Source organism: Canis lupus, chromosome 29 (genome assembly GCF_003254725.2).
Source record: "Canis lupus dingo isolate Sandy chromosome 29, ASM325472v2, whole genome shotgun sequence".
Classification (NCBI taxonomy): Eukaryota; Metazoa; Chordata; class Mammalia; order Carnivora; family Canidae; genus Canis; species Canis lupus.
In genome coordinates this window covers 5,888,340-5,911,189 of record NC_064271.1, presented here as the reverse complement: position 1 = coordinate 5,911,189, position 22,850 = coordinate 5,888,340, and the positions used below count along the sequence as shown (strand labels likewise).

Sequence of the window (22,850 nt, the reverse complement as noted above, 5' to 3'; positions counted from 1 at the left end):
GGATTTTGTCACCGCAGAGAGAAGCCTTCCCCGACTTCCCCAATGAAATTAAATTCCTTTTATAGGCTGTCATTGTCCCCATAATTCTCATTTCCAGCATTTATTACCATTACAATGTAAAATTAATTTGCATGAGTATCTCTGCCAATGAGACTGTAAATTGCAGGAGGGCAGAGATTATATTTGATTCATCATGGTATACCCAGGGTTCAGTACTCAAGAGGTGTTCAATAAACAATTAAGCATTTGAATGTTCAATAGAATAAATGAATATTCAAAAATTCTTTGCACAGTGCCTTGCATATATGAGGTTCTTAACATGTAAAAAAAAATTTTAGGAAAACAGTTTGGTGGATCTTAAAAACTTAAAGAATTATCATACGATCCAGTAATTCCACTTGTAGGTATGCATCCCTCTAGAAATGAAAGCAGGGGGATCCCTGGGTGGCACAGCGGTTTGGCACCTGCCTTTGGCCCAGGGCGCGATCCTGGAGACCCGGGATTGAATCCCACATCAGGCTCCCGGTGCATGGAGCCTGCTTCTCCCTCTGCCTGTGTCTCTGCCTCTCTCTCTCTCTGTGTGACTATCATAAATAAATAAAAAATTAAAAAAGAAAAAAAAAAAAGAAATGAAAGCAGGGACTTAAGCAGATACTTGTAAACCAACGTTCATAGCAGCATTATTCACAAGAGCCAAAAAGTGAAGACAACCCAAATGTCCACCAAAGATAAGCAAAATGTGGTATATCCACAAAATGGAATGTTATTCAACAATAAAAAAGAATAAAGTATTAATGAATGCTACAACATGGATGAACCTCAGAAATATTTTGCCAAGTGAAAAAAATGAGACACAAAGACCACATCTTTATGATACACCTTACATGAAATTTTCAGAATGGGCAAATCTACAGAGACAGGAAGTGGATTAGTAGTTGCTTCAGAATGGGGGGATCCCTGGGTGGCGCAGCGGTTTGGCGCCTGCCTTTGGCCCAGGGCGCGATCCTGGAGACCCGGGATCGAATCCCACATCGGGCTCCCGGTGCATGGAGCCTGCTTCTCCCTCTGCCTGTGTCTCTGCCTCTCTCTCTCTCTCTCTCTCTCTCTCTGTGACTATCATAAAATAAAAAAAATTAAAAAAAAAATAAAAATAAAAAGTAGTTGCTTCAGAATGGGATGGGGAAAAAAGAATGGGTAGTGCCTGCTAATGGTTACAGTTTCTTTTTGTGATAAGAATGTCCTTTAATTACATTATAGTGATGGATGGCTATATAACTTTGTAAATATACCAAAAACTATTATACCCTGAGAATCAGTAAATATTATGATATGTAAATTATCTTGATAAAGTTGTTTTTTAAATATAAAAATAGTATATACTAGTAAAAGGGCAAATTAAATTCAACATAGGTAGAAGAAAGGAAATAATAAACAGAAATCAAGAAAATTAAAAACAGAAAAATAGACAAAATCAATGAAACTAAAAATTAGTTCTTTGAGATGATTAGTAAAACTGATGAACTATTAGTCTGATCAATAAAAGTATGGTAGGGGCACCTGGGTGGCTCAGTCAGTTAAGCATCTGGCTTCAGCTCAGGTCATGATCTCAAGATCTTGGGATGGATCCTGAGTCAGGCTCCCTGCTCAGCGGGGACCCTACTTCTTCCTCTCACTCTGCCCCTCCACCCACTTGTGCACTCTCTCTCTCAAATAAATAAAATCTTAAAAAAAAAGAAAAAGTAGAGGAAGATGGAAATTACAATCAAGAACTAGATCCTACAGAACTAAAAAGAATATTAAAGGTATATTAATAACTTTATGCCCATAAATTTGACAAGTTAGATGAATGACCAAATCCTTAAAAGGTAAAAATTATCAAAGCTTATTTAAGAAAAAATAAATAACCTGAAGAGTCCTGTATCCATTAAAGAAATTGAATTTGTAGTTAAAAATCTTATCACAGGGTGTGACTAGGTGGCTCAGTTGGTTAAGTATTTGCCTTCAGCTCAGGTCATGATCCCAGGGTCCTGGGATTGAGTCCCATCTCAAGCTCCTTGTTCAGCGGAGAGCCTGCTTCTCTCTCTCCCTTTGCTGCTCCCCCTACTTGTGCTCTCTCTATCTGTGTCAAATAAATTTTTTTAAAAAAATCCTTAAAAAAACCTTACAGACTCCGTTTCACTGGCAAATTGTATAAGATATTTAATAATATCAATTCTATAGTTTTCCAGACAATAAAAGATGAGAGAATTCTTCCCAATTCATTTTATGAGACAACATTATCCTAATACCAAAACCAGAAAGAAAAAAAAAAGTACAAGAGGGATGCCTGGGTGGCTCAGCGGCTGGGCATCAGCCTTTGGCTTAGGGCATGATCCTGGGATCCTAGGATCGAGTCCCACATCGGGCTTCCTGCATGGAGCCTGCTTCTCCCTCTATGTCTCTGCCTCTCTATGTCTTTCATGAATGAATAAATAAAATCTTTTTTTTTTAATCTTTTTTAAAAATAAAAAAAATTAGCAAATCTTGGGATTGAAAGATTAGTTCAACATTAGAAAATCAATGTACTTCATCATATCAAGAAACTAAAGAAAAAAACATATAATCATCTCAATACATGTAGAAAAAGCAATTAACAAAATTCAACTAACATTTGTGACAAAAATTCTCAGCAAACTAAAGATTAAAAAGGAATTTTTAAAAAAGTTTCTTCAAATTCACAAAGATTATGCACAAGTAATTTATAGCTTATATCATCTTTAATAGTGAAAAACTAAATGTTTTCTCTCTAAGATCTGGAATAAGGCAAGGATGTGTGTTCTCATCACTTCTGTTCATCATCATACCTGTTGCCCTAGCAAGTACAATAATACAAAAGGGGGGGCATATAAACCAGAAAAGAAGAAATAAAGATGTCCCTATCTGCAGATGACATGACTGTCTATAAAGAAAACACACACACACACACACACACACACACACACTACCAAAAAGCTACTAAAACGAATAATTGATCTTAGTCTGGTTGCAGGATAAGAGGTCAACATATTACAGAATCAATTTTATTAATATATTCTTAAAACAACAGAAATTGAAATTTGAAATGTTATGCCTTTATATTAACACCAAAAAATCATATACTTTGATATAAATCTAACAAAACAGGTCCAAGATCTCTACACTGAAAAATACAAAACACTGATGAAAGAAATCAAGATCTAAATATAGGGGATCCCTGGATGGCTCTGGGGATCCCTGGGTGGTTCAGTAGTTTAGAGCCTGCTTTCAGCCCAGGGCGTGATCCTGGAGTCCCGGGATCAAGTCCCCCATCAGGCTCCCTGCATGAAGCCTGCTTCTCCCTCTGCCTGTGTCTCTGCCTCTGTGTGTGTGTGTGTCTCTTGTGAATAAATAAATAAAATCTTTTAAAAAAAAGATCTAAATATAAAAGGAGCAGTATACTACATATGTAGCTGGAAGCCTCAATAGTGTGAAGATGTCAAATCTCCTCAAATTTGTGTATAGAATTCAACACAAACCAAATCAAAATCCCAGTAGATTTTTTTAATGGAAACTGACAAGCTGAACCTAAAATGTATAAAGAAAACAAAAGGAATTAGAATACCCAAAACAATTTCAGAAAGATAAAAGTTAGAACTCCTACTACCTGATTTAAAGACTTACTGTAAAAGAGCTCTAGTCATCAAGACCATATATATTGATAAAAGGATAGACACAGATCAATGAAGCAGAAGAGTCCAGAAATAGACTCAAACACATTTGATCAATTGATTTTTGCCAAAGGTGCAAAGGGATTGTCTTTTCAACAAATGATGCTGGAACAATAGGAAATCCATGTGTCAAAAAAAATTTTCTTAATAATTTTGACACCCGGGATCCCTGGGTGGCGCAGCGGTTTGGCGCCTGCCTTTGGCCCAGGGCGCGATCCTGGAGACCCGGGATCGAGTCCCATGTCAGGCTCCCGGTGCATGGAGCCTGCTTCTCCCTCTGCCTGTGTCTCTGCCTCTCTCTCTCTCACTGTTGCCTATCATAAATAAATAAAAAACTTAAAAAAAGATATTAAAAAAATAATAATAATAATTTTGACACCCTAACACCCTTTGACACCTGACACCCTAAACCAAAATTAACTTGACAAGCATCATAAAACTAAAAAATAAAATCTAGAATTAAGGAAACTTTTGGATGAAAAAATAGGAAAAACATCTTCGTGATCTTGGGCTGGGCAAAGATACCTTAGATACAACACCAAAAGCATGATCCATTAAACAAAAAAATTGATAAACTGGACTGTATCAAAATTAAAAGCTCCTCTTCAAAAAGCACTGTTAAGAAAATGAAGACAAGTCTCAGAAAATATTTGAAAATATATACCTGATAAAGATCTAGTATGCAGTATATATATAAAACACTCAAAAAGTGCAATAATAAGAAAACAACCCAATGTAAGAATGGACTAAAATAGGAAGATACTTCATCCAAGATATTTGAATGGTAAATAAGGATATGAAAGATGTTAGAATCATTAGTCATTAGAGAAATACAATTCAAAACCACAGTGAGATACCACTGCATGCCTATTACAATAGCTGAAATTAAAAAAGGTGTCCACCAAGTGCTGGTAAGAATGAGAGGCCTCTAGAATCCTCTTACATTGTTGGTGGGAATATAAAATGGCACAACCACTTTAGAAAATAGTTTGCTACGTGATCTAGGCATTTATCCACAAGAGGAGAAAGCATATATCTATACAAAGACTTATACACAGGGGCGCCTGGGTTACTCAATTGGTTAAACCTCTCCCTATGGCTCAGGTCATGATCCTGGAGTCCCAGGATGGAGCCCGGAGTCAGCTCCCTGCTCAGTTAGGAGTCTGCTTCTCCCTCTGCCCCTCACCTTATGCTCTCTCTCTCAAATAAATAAATGAAATATTAAAAAAATAGACTCATACACAAATGTTCATAGTAGGTTTCCTTCTAATAGACAAAAACTATAAACAACACAAATGTCTATCAACAAGTGGATGAATAAACAAACTTCCTAATGGAACACATACTCCACAATAAGAAAGAATGAATTACATATACACACATCGAAATGGACAAACCTGAAATTATCTATAATCATAGTGGCTTTACTAATAACCACTAAAAACTGGAAACAATCTGAATGTAAAAAGGTAAGCAAACTGTAGTACATCCATAAAATGGAACCCTATTCAGCAATAGAAAGGAAAGAACTACCTATAGGAGCAACAACATGAATAAATCTTCCAAGTGCATGGTGCTTAGTGAAGAAAGCTAGACTCAAAATGCTATAAACTGTATGATTCCATCTATAAGAAATTCCAGAAAAGGCAAAACTACAGGACCAGAAATCAAGTCACTGGTTGCTCATTGCTAGGGTCTGAACAAAGAGACTACTAAACAACAAGAAACATTGGTAGAGGTAACAGAAATTGTCTTTACAGTGGTGGTGGTGGTGGTCATAGGAGTGTATAGAGTTGTTACAATTCAGCTGTACAACTTTACTAAATGTAAATCACACCTCCATCAACCTGACCTTCTAAAAAAGGGAAATATCAATGTTTACTGGAAAGGCACAGGCTTTAGCCAGGCCAAGGAAACGGAGTCTCTTTGAAGAGGAGGATGGAATCATCTTTACCATGGAATGGGGCTGCAGCAGAAATGGTTTGCCATTGGATGGACAAACATGGAGGTTGGAGGTTGCAGGAAAGAGGAGAGGGGCAGACCAAAGGTACAAAGCTGTGAAGTTATAAAATGAGAGATCTGAAGATAACGACATGACACATCAACAGCTCCTACTAACCTCTTCACCTAGGAAATAAGAATTCCTTTCTTGCAAAGGGATTTTACTTTAAGTCCAGATTTAATCTGGACTTTCAAGAATTAGCAAGATCATGGCTACTTTTATGCTTGATTTTTTAAAAGATTTTATTTATTTATTCATAGAGACGCACACACACACAGAGGGAGAGAGGCAGAGACACAGGCAGAGGGAGAAGCAGGCTCCATGCAGGAAGCCCCATGTGGGACTCAATCCTGGGTCCCCAGAATCATACCCTGAGCTGCAGGCGGCGCTAAACTGCTGCGCCACCAGGGCTGCCCTTTTTATGCTTGATTTAAGAGCAACACACAAGGCCCAGGTTCAACCAAAACATAGACTTACCAAGCATAGGCTTAGCAAGTGACATTTTCTACAAACTGAATTACCTCATTGAAGGGCGCACATCAGACTTCCACACACACTCTACTCCACACCAATCACCAACAGAAAATGTATTTCTGTTTCCCCACATATAAAATGGAAAATGCATTTACCTCACAGAGCACTTGTGAGAATTTCTGGTTCTCCATCTAAGTTCACCGTGAAGTATCAGAATAATTTTTGTATAGTTAGAAGAAATTAGGAAATATTAGGTTTTACCTTTTGGTTTCTTATAACTTACAAATTTTAATACTACTAGTCTAAGTTTTGTGAGTTGTTTTTTTTTTTAAATACTTACATTATTGAAAGTAAAATTAAAATCTTTTAAAAGAGAATATAAAGGTTTTCTGCTCATTTTAGCGAATTTGAGCCCTGATGCTTCCATTTAAATCTTCTACACAATACTTAAAACATATATACCCATATATAGGAAATTTAATGTACTTTGATGTTTGTAAATCTATAAGATTTTATTATAAATCTATTATATTATAAATCTAATCTACAATAATCTTAATTGGTGAAGATGAAAAATATAAAAATGAAAAATACATTTACATACAGAAAAACAGAAAAAGACCAGAACATCTTTTTCTTATAAAGAAAGAAACTGGGGATCCCTGGGTGGCTCAGCGGTTTAGTGCCTGCTTTTGGCCCAGACCATGATCCTGGAGTCCCGGGATTGAGTCCCACGTCGGGCTCCCGGCATGGAGCCTGCTTCTCCCTCCTCCTGTGTCTCTGCCTCCCTCTCTCTCTCTCTATGTCTATCATAAATAAATAAATCTTTAAAAAAAATAAAATAAAGAAAGAAACTGGGCAGCCCATGTGGTTCAGCAGTTTAGCCCCTGCCTTCAGCCCAGGGCCTGATCCTGGAGACCTGGGATCGAGTCCCACGTCAGGCTCCCTGCATGGAGCCTGCTTCTCCCTCTGCCTGTATCTCTGCCTCTCTCTCTCTCTCTCTCTCATGAATAAATAAATAAAATCTTTAAAAAAAACTTATAAAACCAAGTTCTTTTTTTTAACATTTTATTTATTTATTCATGAGAGACACAGAGAGAGAGGCAGAGACATACATAGGCAGAGGGAGAAGCAGGCTCCATGCAGGGAACTTGATCCCGGGACCCCAAGACCAGGCCCTGGAATGCAGGCAGGTGCACTTAGAGCTTAAGCCCTGAGCAAGGCAGGTGTCCCTATAACCAAGTTTTTAAGTGATTAACATTTTTTTTAAAGATTTTTTTAAAAAAATTTTATTCATGAGAGACACAGAGAGAGGGGGGCAGAGACAGAGGCAGAGGGAGAAGCAGGCTCCATGCAGAAAGCCTGATGTGGGACTCGATCCCAGGACTCCAGGATCACACCCTGGGCAGAAGGCGGTGCTAAACTGCTAAGCCACTTGGGCTGCCCTAACACTTTCTTTTTTCCTTCCTCTTTTATAGTTTCCAGATTTTTTTTTGATATGCATAATTTACAGAATCAGATAATGTAGTTAATTTAAAATTTTCCCTCTCAATTTCAGTGCCTTTTCTAAGTAGGTAGATGCCTTTTATATTAATGGCAAATTAATATAAATTTGAGCAAATCAGTGGCAAAGTCACTGAAATTCACTGTAATCCCCCTGGTTCTGGGTCTAATTCCAGACATTCTGCCTCTTCAAAATGTTCTTTTTCAGCAGGTCCTGATACAAATAAGAAAGCTTAGCAAGACTTTCACTAAGAAGATACTGACCATATATGAAAATCTTACGGAGAAAAGGAAGTGACATTTATAGAATGGCTACCACACCAAACGGACTCACTGACACAGGCACTCATGTGCCAGCCGTTGTGTTAAGTGCTTTACAAGTAGTGACTTCTTTCAATCCTCATCATAACCACGTTAGGATCTATCATTACCCCCCATTTTCAGGGGAAGCTGAGGCACAGAGAGGTTAAATCATGGACACGTGAATATTACTGGGATCTGTGCCTCAGTAAACCACTCCCGGTGGCTGAGCAAACCGGCTCTCTGTGCTTGGTACCTCTCCACAGATAACCTTGTTGAATCTCCAAGCACAGAATGAGGTGGGTATGATGATCCCCACTTCTCTCAACAGACAGCTTAACCCTCATGTCAGCCTGTTGCAGGAGCCCGGGTTACAACAGGGAAAGGTAAGCTAATTCGACCATACTCTGCCTCTCCGGCAGAGCAACTAGACACACAGCCATTCTGGGAATTTTTTTTTTTAATTTTTATTTATTTATGATAGTCACAGAGAGAGAGAGAGAGAGAGAGAGAGAGAGAAAGGCAGAGACACAGGCAGAGGGAGAAGCAGGCTCCATGCACCGGAAGCCTGATGTGGGATTCGATCCCGGGTCTCCAGGATCTCGCCCTGGGCCAAAGGCAGGCGCCAAACCGCTGCGCCACCCAGGGATCCCCCATTCTGGGATTTGTACTAACATTAGCACACTTTATTCTCTGACACTAAATTCGGTGTTTTCTACTACTTTTTCTATTTTTCTACTATTCCAGAGCCACTCCATTTTCCAATAAATAAAGAGTGACATTTAAAAAATAAACCGAGGAACTCAATAAACAGGAAAGCCATAGTAATTATTTCTTGGGCATTAAAAATTTTTTAAATGCATATCAGCTCAAATTTTTCCATACTTTTGCATGCAAATAAGCCATCATGTATACTGAGAACAGGCTGAAGCCACACACCAGGCAAGGACTTCAATCCAGATAGAAGGCTTCAAGATTTCCAAGTGATGTGACCTTAACAAGATAAAGCTACTACCATCTGCCACTGTGTTCGCTCCCTCATAATCCTTGTAAATGATCAGCAGAGCAAGACCTGGGAGTCCATTGTTGTTACATAATTAAAATAAACTTGTGTCTCCCTGCTATACAGCAATTTAAGAATTGCCTTTATAAACAGAATGGATAGATTTTGTGAAATGTGCCTGTTTGAGCAGAGAATTATCTGCACAATTATAATATTAAGATCAGGATACAGCTGTTTGTGACTAAGCCCAGGCTCACTGAATAAGTACTATTCAAGCATTACATCACCAGACATCTGCTTCCTGTTTTCATTCTTCCCTCTATCGCTCTATCCCAATTTCCCTTCACCTGTAGGCCACCTAAGATAGCCACAATTAAGCAAGTCTTGTGTTTACCTGTCTCCTTTTCCATCTTTAACTCAGGGTGACTTAGTCATCATGCATGAAGGGGGAGGGGAAGAGAACACAAGGTCCCTCAAAAGCACATTCTGAGACTGGAGGGCTTTTGCCCAGGGAATTCATCTTTACGTGACTAACTTCTCCCTCATTTCCAAGTATGAACTTTTCCTGTTGAGGCAATACCAGCCCCTCCAAAAGGGCAATTGTGAACTGAATCACAAAAGAAAAACCTCCAGCAGCACAATTAAGTCAAGGTACTGATTTACCTAGAGCAATGTCCCCACACTCTGGTACACAAAAAATGGTATGTCTTTGTTTTTGTTTTTTTTTAAAGATTGTATTTATTTATTCATGAGAGACACAAACTCAGAAAGAGGCAGAGATACAGGCAGAGGGAGAAGCAGGCTCCATGCAGGGAGCCTGATGTGGGACTTGATCCAGGGACTCCAGGATCATGCCCTGGGCCGAAGGCAGACACTAAACTGCTAAGCCACCCAGAGACCCCCATGGCTTTGTTTCCATACCTCATGCCCAGTTACAGAACAGGATGTGTTTAAATTTGAGGAAGTTCTTTTTTTTTAAAAATTAATTTATTTGAGAGAGGTGGGGGAAGGGGCTAAAGGAGAGGGAGAAACAAACTCCCCGCTGAGCATGGAGCCCACTGTAGAGCCCCATGTGGGGCCAGATCTCTGGTCACAACCAGAGCTGAAATCAAGTCAGACACCAGTCAGACACCCAAATGACTGAGCCACCCAGGCACCAAGGAAGTCCATTTCTATGCAAATAGGTTGAGGTCAAAGCTTTCCTCAGCCCAAGGCAATATCTTTATTATCAGGGCATTAGAGCTGACAGAGACATTAGAAGTCACTTTACACATCTCTTGCATTATATAAAAATTGTCACTACTTTTCACAGAGTTAAGAAAGGTGAAGTGACTCCTCTAATGGATCCTATTTCAAATGGCTTAAGAATAAAAGCACAAATTTAAATTACCTAATAGGAAATACTCAGAAAAAAGTGTTTTTGAAGTACATTAGATATAGTAAAAGCAAGGTCAAAGCAGTGGAACAGTCTATCCCTTTTTGATTAAAAAAATAATAAGGGATGCCTGGGTGGCTCAGCAGTTGAGTGTCTGCCTTTGGCTCAGGGTGTGATCCTGGTCTCGGGATCGAGTCCCACATCAGGCTCCCTGCAAGGAGCCTGCATGCATCTCCTTCTACCTGTGTCTCTGCCCCCCTCTGTGTATCTCTCATGAATAAATAAATAAAATCTTAAAAAAAAAAAAAAAGAGTAAAGCAACAGTGGTCTAGTTACCTCTAGGAAATGGGTCAGGGACTCACAACAGTAAGAGGATATGGACTTCGACTTCTTACACTTTGTAATTATCATTTCAAAATAAATATGAAGGGACACCTGGGTGGCTCAGTGGTTGAATATCCGCCTTTGGCTCAGGTCATGGTCCTGGGGTCCTGGGATCAAGTCCTGCATCAGTCTCCCCACAGGGAGCCTGCTTCTCCCTCTGCCTATGTCTCTGCCTCTTTGTGTTTCTCATGAATGAATAAATAAAATCTTTTAAAAACTATATGAAGTACTTCTTTAATGAAAGTTTTGGGGGGATTTCCTAGCAGTGATTTTTTTAAAAAAATATATTCTACTCAACCTTTAGTTACTCACTGTATCATCAGTAAGGACATTATTTTTGGGGGTACCTGGGTGGCTCAGTTGGTTAAGCATGTCTTTGGCTCAGGTCATAATCCCAGGATCCTGGAGCTGAGCCCCAAGTCTAGCTCCACGCTCAGCAGGGAGTCTGCTTCTCCCTCTCCCTTTGCCTCTCTCCTGCTTGTGCACATGTACGCTTTCAAATAACTAAAATATTTAAAACATTTCCCTTGTGCCTTGACATTTTTCCTTGCAACCTCTCTTCCTCCACACATTATATTCAAATACAACTGTTTAGATTCCTAACATGGCAAATATAAGATAGCTTTATTGTTAAAAGTTTTGTGTGACAGCTGCCAGGTATCTTAGGAAATTCTGGCTCGTATTGATCCCTATTTGGATCATGAAGACACACACCTCACTCTAGGGATGGGATGTTAACCAGGGAGAAGCCATGAGCTCTGAGACTGTGGAGCAGAGCCAGCAATCAGTCTTCAACAGGTCTCAGAACTGTAAAAAACAAAAACAAACCACACTTTTGTATCATTCAAGCCACTGTGATTTGCAGTTCCATCAATGGAGCTAAAACTAATCCTGAAAACCCAGCTCTGTTATTTGGAGTCTCTGAAGAATAAAACACATTTAAAAAATGTTTTGCCTGTCCCTTGAAATTCATAGGTGATTATCATAGAAGATGGTCCTAATAGTGATTCCTCTAAGTTCTGGTTTATTAAGAAGTGGTTTAATAACAAGGCAAATTATGTAATTCTGGATAAAAATTTAAATACATATATACAGTCTTGGTGCATGAATTACTTTATAAATTGAATCTCAGATCACTGGGGTAGCAATCCTCATATCAAATAAAGTTTATAACAAAGACTGTAGTAAGAGATGAAGAGGGACACTATATCCTACTTAAAGGGTCTATCCAATAAGAAGACCTAACAATCATGAATGTTTATGCCCCTAATGTGGGAGATGCCAAGTATATCAATCAATTAATAACCAAAGTAAAGAGATACACAGATAATAATAACACTAATAGTAGGAGACTTCAACATGGCACTTTCTGCAAATGACAGATATTCTAAGTACAACATCACCAAAGAAACAAGGGCCTTAAATGATACATTGGACCAAATAGATTTCACAGATATATACAGAACTTTCCATCCAAACACAACTGAATACATTCTTCTCAAGTGCACATGCAACTTTCTCCAGAAGAGACCACATACTGGGTCAAATCAGGTCTCAACTGATACCAAAAGATTGGGATTGTCCCCTGCATATTTTCAGACCACAATGCCTTGAAACTAGAACTCAATCACAAGACAAAATTTGAAAGAAACTCAAACACATGGAGGTTAAAGAGCATCCTACTAAAAGATGAATATATCAACCAGGAAATTAGACAAAAATTAAGAAGATTCATTGAGGGACACCTGGGTGGCTTAGTGGTTGAGCGTCTGCTTTCAGCTCAGGACATGATCCCCAGGTCCAGGGATCTACTTCTGCATCAGGCTCCCAGTAAGGAGCCTGCTTTTTTTCCCCTCTGCTCTGTCTCTGCCTCTCTTTCTGTGACTCTCATGAATAAATAAAACCTAAAAAAAAAAAAAAAAAAAAAGGCATGAAAACTAATGAAAATGAAGATAAAACCATCCAAAATCTTTGGGATACAGTAAAAGCAGTCCTAAGAGGGAAATACATCACAATACAAGCCTCTCTCAAAAAACTCAAATACACAAGCTAACCTCACACCTAAGAGGGAAATACACCACAATACAAGCCTCTCTCAAAAAACTCAAATACACAAGCTAACCTCACACCTAAAGGAATTGGAGAAAGAACAGCAAGTAAAACCTACACCAAGCAGAAGAAGAGAGATAATAAAGATTTGAGCAGAACTCAATGAAATAGAGACCAGAAGAACTGTGGAACAGATAAACAAAACCAGGAGTTGGTTCTTTGAAAGAATTAATAAGATAAACCATTAGCCAGCCTTATTAAAAAGAAAAAAGACTCAAATTAATAAAATCATGAATGAGGGCAGCCCTGGTGGCACAGTTTAGCACCGCTGCAGTCCGGGGTGTGATCCAGGGGACCCAGGATCAAGTTCCACGTTGGGCTCCGTGTGGAGCCTGCTTCTCCCTCTGCCTGTGTCTCTGCCTCTCTCTATGTGTCTGTGTGTCCCTATGAATAAATAAATAAAATCTTTAAAAAAACTAAAATAAGAGGATCCCTGGGTGGCTCAGCAGTTTCGCGCCTGCCTTTGGCCCAGGGCGCGATCCTGGAGTCCCGGGATCGAGTCGAGTCCCGTGTCGGGCTCCTGGCATGGAGCCTGCTTCTCCCTCTGCCTGTCTCTGCCTCTCTCTCCCTCTCTCTCTATCATAAATAAATACAAATAAATCTTTAAAAAAATAAAATAAAATCATGAATGAAAGAAGAGAGATCACATCCAATACCAAGGAAATACAAATGATTTTTAAAAAGTATCATGAGCAGCTATATGCCAGCAAATTAGGCAATCTAGAAGAAATGGATGCATTTCTGGAAAACCATAAATTATCAAAACTGGAACAGGAAGAAATAGAAAACCTGAACAGGCCAATAACCAGGGAAGAAATCGAAGCAGTCATTAAAAACCTCCAATACACAAAAGTCCAGGGCCAGATGGCTTCCCAGGGGAATTCTATCAAACATTTAAAGAAGAATTAATAACTATTCTACTAAAGCTGTTCCACAGGATAGAAAGGGAAGCAATACTTCCAAATTTGTTTTATGAGGCCAGCATTACCTTGATCCCAAAGCCAAAGACCCCACCAAAAAGGAGAATTATAGACCAATATTCCTGATGAACATGGATGCAAAAACTCCCAACAAGATAGCCTCGATGTCCATCAACAGATGAATGGATAAGGATGTGGTCTATATATACAATGGAATATTACTCAGCCTTCAGAAAGGATGAATATCCACCATTTGCTTCAACATGGATGGAACTAGAGGGTATTATGCTGAGTGAATTAAGTCAATCAGAGGACAATCATCATATGGTTTCATTCATACATGTACCATAAGAAATAGTGAAAGGGATTATAAGGGAAAGGAGGGGAACTGAGTGGGAAAAATTAGAGAGGGAGACAAACCATGAGACTAACTCTTGGAAATGAACAAAGGGCTGCAGAAGAGGAGGTGGGCAGGGGGTTGGGGAAACTGGGTGATGGGCACTGTGAAGGGCACTTGATGGGATGAGCACTGGGTGTTATATGTTGGCAAATCGAACTTCAATAAAAACAAATTTAAAAAAAATCTCAGATCGGCAATATAGAAGGTAGAAAAGTTAAAATATTGAATCATTGAGGTTTTTAAATTTTTTATTTAAAGAAAATAGCCAGGATTAATTTTATTTTTCCTGGAAAAATTATTTTTTCCAAAATTATAATGAAATTATTCAAGATTTAATTGCAGCAGGATAAAATCAGCTTTTGAATGGTTTAGATACAATACATATTTACAAAGCTAAATAAGCTTACTGATACTGAATCTTATATTAACGGAGTTTATTTTCATACTACCAGTTGTTTTTATGGGTTATATAATCACTGAACAATATTTCAAAAATCATTTAAAATGACTGAAAAACAAAGATCTCCAATATCTCCGAAATAAGCAAAATATCAGTTAGAAATTTACCTTCTTCAAGAAAAAGATTAATGGTTTAATCATTATCTATTCCTATCAGATGAGTTGAGAATATGAATGCACTTAGAATTTCTGCTTGTTTTGCTAGCAAATATTGTACTACTTATTCACTGGTCTTTAACTTTCAATTCATATCCCACATCTTAATAATCCAGAGTTGAAGGCTTTCCACCATAACACTGGAGAGCAGAGCTTCCTTGGGGCTATTAAGCTGGGCCACCATTAGTGACTGTTTTAACCTTGACCGAACAGGCCTAGCAATCAATCTCTTTCCACCTGCACAATCACTCTGATTTGCAACAATGATAACACAAGACCTGGATGAAAAGATTATGAAAAAAATGAACAAGAAATACCCTAAAAGTTATCATCTTCCTCTGGCAGAATACCAGGGATTTTGTTTCTTTAACAGAGAGAGAACAGGCACAGATTCAGTTCTTCTATGCAGCCATTGCTTATTGCATTTTTTATTTCAATTTTAGATAAAAATGGAAATAGGGTTACATGGGAAATTATCATCAATACCTAGAGAATCACAAATCAAGATGAGACCATGAGAAATATGTATGTTTCAGTCCCTTTTCTTCCAGAACTCTTTTACAACTCTGCTTTCTTGAAAGAGAATTCATGAGCTATAATACTTGAGGAGATTCTCATCTGTAGGTTTTAGGATTTTCTTATCTGTCATATTCACCACCCATCCAGGAGCAAGACCAAAGAAAATCTGCCTTGGATCCTTTCGAGTACTAAGCATTTTGAAGAGCTCGTCTTTAGTGATATCAGGTAAAATATAGCCATACTTCTTGGCAAGTTCAAGTCTTGCTTCAGGAAATTTGGCAGGATCCGCCAGGTAACCACGATTCTTTGCATCGGTATAATACGGTACCAGTGCTTCAGGAGGAAGCATTCGTTTTGGAATAGGTTGTCCACGCAGAAAGAATGGAACAGGTTTGCACAGAATTTCTGAAAAATTTTTAAATAAAAAAAAGAAGCATATAATGGTTATGCATTATATGAATACATGATTTTCTTTTAATTATCAATTTTTAAGTATACCAAGAGGAGAACTTCATTCCAAGAACTTTCTTTTTATTAAATAGGTTTAAGTAAATGGAAACACTTCATTTTCAAAAATTTGCATCCTGAAAATCAAAGTTATCTAGTGATATTTCTAGTGAATTTCTACACATAGGTTAACATCATATGTAAGCCCCATATTTAAAAACAAAAAACCTTATGATATATTGCTTGAGGTATATTAGAAGTCACACCATTAACAGGAAACTCAAAAACAGAAAGTAAGGTGTCCAAACCCCAAGTCAGAGAGCTATGAGGACTTTTAAAATCCTCATATGGCAGCCAGTGGAAGACAAACAGGGGAAGCAAGGGACTGCAGGACATCTTACCTAGACTTCTTGGATCATAGAAAGCTGTAGTAACAACACCACCATTTTTTTCAATTGCAGCAATGGCTAATTCTGAAGCCAACTGTACTTCAATATTAACTTTCGCCTTAAAGGTGTCAGCACCCTGTAATATGTCAAAGCAAAGCCTGTTTGTAGATAGCCTAAGAGTAAAGTAATATGGCAAGCCTCCTTTTTACACTGCATTTTCTCCTCCAAAATGCTTATAATGTAACAGTAGTTCCAACTCTAAATATCTCTGCATTGAGGTCCTATCAAACAAATTTTTAGACCACTTTGTTTTACCAATTCTCATTCTCTGTAAGCAGAGATCATTACATTTTCATTTTACATTTTTAGTAAATAGTAATATAAGTACTTCATTAATAGTAGACTGTAACAACTCCTAACAACCCTATGACAAAATTATTGCTGCACCAACTTCATAAATGGGGACATCAAAGCACAGAGAGATTAAGTAACTTGTCAAGATCACACAACTAGGATTCTTTTTTCTTTTTAAGACTTATTTTTTTTACAGAGAGGGAGAGAGAGAGTCTTAAGCAGACTCTATTGAGTGCCAAGCCTCACACAGGGCTCAATCCCACAACTCTCAACACCAGGAACTAAGCCAAAACCAAGAGTGAGCAGAATTAACTGCCTGCACCACCCAGGCGCCCCTCACACAACTAGGATTCTAACTCAAGGAGACTAGTCACAGCACCTGTGTTCTTAAACACAACATTCTGCCATATTGAGATGGAAAAAACCTTATCTTCCTTATTCCTAAGTCAGCAAAAGGCCAAGAGATTGTTAACGAGGGGACAAGTGGACTGGAACCAGCGGAAGAACAAAGTATCTGACAACAGGGGCGCCTGGCTGGTTCAGTCAGTAAGCCTGTGACTCTAGATCTTGGCTCTAAGTTCAAGCCCCATGTTGGGTATAGAGATTACTTAAAAATAAAATGTTAATAAAAGAAATCTGGGGCACCTGGGTGGCTCAGTCAGTTAACCATCTGCCTTTGGCTCAGGTCAGGTCATGATCCTGGGTCCTGGGATCAAGCCCCGCTTCAGGCTCCCTGCTCAGAGCACTCACACACAGTTTTTTCTCTCTCGAATACATAAATAAAAAATACATATATATAAAAGTTTCACAATAGTATTTGACCTTGCAGGAATGAGCCCCCTCTAGAAGAAAAGGCAGAAGAACACAACAGAGATTCACTTTGCATTTACTATTGATTTTAGTATAGCTTCTAAAAGGACAAAAATAGAAGTCTACTTTTCCCTAGTACAGCCAATACAAAAAAAAAAAAAAAAAAAAACAGAACTAAACTTTCTAAAGTTCTGTTTTTGGTCACTTTTATTAGGATGTACTACATTTTACTTTAATTTCAAAACAGATTCTAATTGAAAGGTGGTGGTATTACCATTCTTTTTGTGGTAATAGAATTTTTTTTTTTTTTTTTGCTATTTTGGTGTGGTTGAAATAAGCTTGCTCCCAATCAAGTTCCTTTCATTAATCATTAAGTTTTAATATATTTCAAAAATATTCCATCAATTCTACGACACATTTTCTCATACTTTTTCCCATTTATGATACTGATCTGCATTTTTGCAATCAATGCACCTTTGACTCAATAAAATAAGGTCTTGGGGCACCTGGGTGGCTCAGTTGTTGAGTGTCTGCCTTTGTCTCAGGTCGTGATTCTGGTCTCCCTCTGCCTATGTGTCTGCCTCTATCTCTCACACGAATAAATAAAATCTTAAAATAGGGGCAGCCCTGGTGGCGCAGCGCTTTAGCGCTGCCTACAGCCCAGGATGTGATCCTGGAGACCCGGGATCGGGTCCCACGTCGGGCTCTTTGCGTGGAGCCTGCTTCTCCCTTGCCTGTGTCTCTGCCTCTCTCTCTCTCTCTCTGTCTCTCATGAGTAAACAGAGTCTTAAAAAAAAAAAAGAAAAAAATCTTAAAATAAAATAAAGTCTTGCCATATTGTTCATGAATTTTAATCACTATTCCAGATTGCCCTACCATTTCCCTATTGTTGGGCATTAGAGTTAGTTCTAGTATCTTCAATATTATTAGTATTTTTAGGAATGTCTTTACATCAGTTAGGTTTCTTTTACTTTTTTATCGAAAACATATATTCCAAAATTGGTAATTTTGTGCCGAAGGATTAAACAGTCTTACTATTCACTACTTATTGCAAATCTGAAATCCAGAGAAGGTCAACCAATTTACACAGTTACAAATGACATGTAACTAACTGTACCTACTCAACTGTTGCCCTGGTGTAGTTTTCAGGATTATTTTCCTAGTTTAATATAGACACATGCCTGAAAACTGTTGCAATGTGCCATTTATTGGTTGACAAAGTCACAAATTTTTCCTATTAATTTACGTGCGTATTCCCTTACATACGTAGAATAGAATATTGAGACTTAATTGTGTATTTTGTATTCTCTTTTCAAATCATTTTATTTGGAAAACTTTTACCTACGAGGTTCACTTTTTCAAAGGAATTTAAAAGGTTCTTCCATAAACACATGCTTCCCTCTAGTGGACACTAAGTTACTTACATAGTGGTATTAAAGTGTTAATGAACAAGTTTAATTGTTTATCAAACTCTTATAAATAGAAAACTTCTTTGCTGCAATTAGAATTGGATTTGATTCATTCCTTTTCTCCATTACTAATTATCATGAACCAATATGTCCAATACTGCAAACATAGCAATGAACCAAAGTACTTGTCCTCAAAGAACTTACATTATAGTGAAGAGTGAAAAAATAAATCCATTACTTGGTAATAAAGGTCAGGTGTCCATATATTTAAAAAAAAAAAAAAAAACCTTTGGGCAGGGTAAAGCAGACAAGAGGATGACTCTTATGGGGGGAGGGCGAATATTCTTTTATAAAAGGACGTCAAAAAAGATCTTCCAGATATGACATTTGAGCAAAGAACCAAAGGGAGTGAGGGAGCAAGCTGATTGGATACACTGAAGAGCACCCCAGAACCAGAGTACAAAGGCCCCTCAATACAGCAAGCCAATTTCCTCAAACTACAACTGAGTATGACATAATGACCGCTATGCAATGGTTATATGACAACTCAAAAGAAATAAAAATTAAAAAGGCAGAGTGTTGATTATATGGAAATCAGAAGTAGTCTTCTATAAGGCACTAAAAAATCTAATCCGCACTTACCTCCTCTACCAGCTGGACACCATAATCCCTTTTAAGTGGCTGGATGGTCACACCTCTCCCATTGACAAGTTGAGTTAGGTCAATAGGTTGAGTAGGATCCACGCGACCCAAATCAATAAGATATTGCAATCTATTGAGACTCAAAGGCTGATACTGGCGTCTGAAGCTACAAAACAAAGTAACAACTGGAGAACTCAGTTAAGCTTATCTTCCTGTAAATTCTTCAAATCAACTCAAATCAACTTTGCCCTGTATTTTCCTGATTTAGCTAATGTAACAAAACCCTCCTGAGTACAACAGAAACACTTAATATTGCTTTTTGCTAATGAAACAAAACTAGTACTTCGTTTCATTAAAAATAATTTGCCTCTCTAGGCATTTACTTACTCATTCAAACAAATTTGTCAAAAATTTAACCCTTCATTCGAATGATGTATTAATGGAACTCAAAGTAACAAGCATAGTTTTCCTTTACTGAATGACTATAATTGTCCAGATGTTTACATATATTATTGCTCAGCCTCTAACCAACCATAAGAGCAGGCATTATTATCTCCATTTGCAGGTCTGAATACAAAGAAAGTCTGGGTTTTTTTCCCTCCTGCTAATCCAGCCTAAATTTCATTAACAAAAATGGTTCAGAGAAATGGCAACAAAAGTCTGCTTCAAAGTGAATTTCAGGGCAGCCTCTGTGGCTTAGCAGTTTAGCACCTCCTTCGGCCCAGGGCGTGATCCTAGAGACCCAGGATCGAATGCCACATCCAGCTCCCCACATGGAGCCTGCTTCTCTCTCTGCCTGTGTCTCTGGCCACCCCCACTCTGTGTGTCTCTAATAAATAAATAAAAATCTTTTTTTAAAATAAAAATCTTAAAAACAACAACAACAAAGTGAATTTCAATTTCTATCAAGCTATTTTTATAGGTGATTGTCAGTGAAAATTAGGGATTTTTACTTGAAAAAGCAAAGCAACTTTACCTATGACCTTCATTAAACCCGTATTTTGGGATTCGAATGTAAAATGGGGTTTGGCCTCCCTCAAAACCCAGTCTGGGCCGGGTTCCTCTCTGCCGCTCTCCTTTATGGCCTCGGCCACATTTTCTACCTCTTCTCCGACCTCTTCGCCGTCTTTCCTGAGGACAGAAAAGAGTTTTGTACGATCTGCATTTTTAAAAAACTGTATTTCATCTTTTCACTTGTGTATTTTTTTGTGATGCCATTCATTTATCCAATTAACCAGTACCAGCTAACACTACTCTGTGCCAAGCATTGTTTACTCTAATCCCTACTTTTAGGTTAGCATCTTTGCCTCTGAAGATGTAGCAAATCCTTGTAACCAAAGCCCAAGTTATGTTTAAAGGCAAAGTTCCAAGGATGGGATGGAGATAAAGGTTCTATGATACAGGATGCCTGGGGGACTGAGTGGTTGAGCCTCTGCCTTCTGCTCAGGGCTGATCCTGGGGTCTTTGGTCTCTCTGTCTCTCATGAATGAATAAATAAAATCTTAAAAAAAAATTCTATGATAGACTGCAATGGAAAAAAATCCTAGAATCAAACATCCCCAACAAACAAGGTTTATACGATATTCCAGAACCTTTATTTTGGAATTGTAAATACTTTATTGTTATGCAAGTAAATAACGTTATTGAAACGTTAATTAGTAAAGAAAGTATTTTTCTTAAATTAACTTCCTCTTACTTCCTAAAAGCAAGTGATTTTTTTAAAGGAGTTTGTCCCCGCGACTGGCTGGTTGGGGGGGGGGGGGGGGGGGGCTGCGACTCTGGTTGTAAATTAGAGCGCACATTAGGTATAGCGATTATTCGGTTAAAAAAATAATAATAAACCCTTTAAAAATTAAATAAAATGCTAATATATCAACTAGCAGCTTTCCTAGCGGATTCATGATTCGCAGAAGAGACATCTACCATAATCAATCAATTCGAATCTTTCCCATGAAAATAAAGATACCAGGGAATGTATTTCATTTTAAATATTTTGTGGGGGCTTTTTTTTTTGCGTGTGTCTTTTTTTCCTAAGATTTAATTTATTTATTCACCGGAGACCCAGAGAGAGGCAGAAACACAGGCAGAGAGAGAAGCAGGCTCCCGGCGCGGAACCCGATGCGTGACATCCCGAGACCCCCGGGGTCACGCCCTGGGCTGAAGGCCAACGCTACAGCTCTGAGGCACCCAGGCGCCCCTTCGATACAATTTTGATAGAAACAATCATTTTATAGTTTCTGCGACTTCAGTCCTCCGCCCTAGTTAACATAATTGTGCTTTAAGATATAAAAGTAAGAATTAGGGGATCCCTGGGTGGCGCAGCGGTTTGGCGCCTGCCTTTGGCCCAGGGCGCGATCCTGGAGACCCGGGATCGAATCCCACATCGGGCTCCCGGTGCATGGAGCCTGCTTCTCCCTCTGCCTGTGTCTCTGCCTCTCTCTCTCTCTCTCTGTGTGACTATCATAAATAAATACAAATTAAAAAAACAAAACTAAACTAAGAATTAGGACCCTACGGGAAGCCGCTCTTCAGTGCAATTGAGAACAAGGCACCCAACCCCCTTCTGGAAAGGAGTCCCCGAGAAGGACGCGGAGCGAACGGCCGCTTCCATGTCCCGTCCCCAACGCTTCCGCACCGCCTCCAGCCATTTACCGGTTTCCTGGAGCCTGGATTCGGTTTTAGGTTGGCCAAGCTCACACGGGGCAAGGCCCGGAGCAGGTCCAGGGTTCTTGCCCCGCCGGCCTGCACGGGACCCGCCATCGGAGGGCCCACACCCTCCCCGGGCGCCGCGGGTCGCCTCGGAGCCCACGTGTCTCGCGGCGCCGCTTTACGGCCGCGGCGCCGCCCCTGTCGCACCGCAGCAGCTTCTGAGCCTCGAGTCGCGCGGCGCGCGGGTGCGGGAGGACGCCCGGGGCGAGCGGCGCGGGGTTTGGGGGGTGCGGGAGTGTCCCGGCAGCTCGGGAGGTTTGCAGTCTTGTGTTAGGGCTGCGCTACGTTTTTCCTGTTTTTAGTTCCCTGGGGACGTGAGCTCCCCTCGCTAGAGATCGCTCCTTGACCTGTCTCTGAACGTACCCGGTTTTCTCCCCTTCGTAAAAGCACACATTGAAAATGTAGGCGTCTGAGTCAGCGCTAGGCCTCGCACGTTGCGGGGACCTGCCCTTATGAGGCAGGGTTCTCCGAGCTCCGTCTGGAACCCGGAATAAAAGAACTTGAGCTCTAAACCATTAATTTTGAGCTTCATTTAATAACACGCCGTGAGATACGAAGATAGGCCGAGGTCTAGCTTTTCCAGTGCCCGGCTAGGGGCGCCCGGGTGGCTCCGTAGGCCGAGCGGCGGGACTGGCGGGGTGGGCGCAGGTCGAGAGCCCGGAGTCTGGGCTGCGCACCGCCCCCCCCGCCCCCCTCCTGCTCAGCGGGGGGTCAGCTTGGGATTCTCTCTGCCCTTCGCCCCGCTTGAGCGCGCGTGCTCT

At 39.5% G+C, this 22,850-nt stretch overlaps 1 protein-coding gene across 1 annotated transcript; it reads right to left on the bottom strand.

Moving 5' to 3' along the window:
- Positions 1-15,201: 15,201 nt before the first annotated feature.
- Positions 15,202-22,229, bottom strand: MRPL15 (mitochondrial ribosomal protein L15). The gene is made up of 5 exons (XM_025477745.3): positions 22,033-22,229; positions 20,357-20,511; positions 19,381-19,546; positions 16,178-16,301; positions 15,202-15,734 (listed from the first exon to the last, which is right to left on the bottom strand). The coding sequence occupies exons 1-5, from the start codon at positions 22,138-22,140 to the stop codon at positions 15,397-15,399; spliced, it is 891 nt and encodes a 296-aa protein (XP_025333530.1). The 5' UTR covers positions 22,141-22,229; the 3' UTR covers positions 15,202-15,396.
- Between the last annotated feature and the right edge of the window lie 621 nt (positions 22,230-22,850).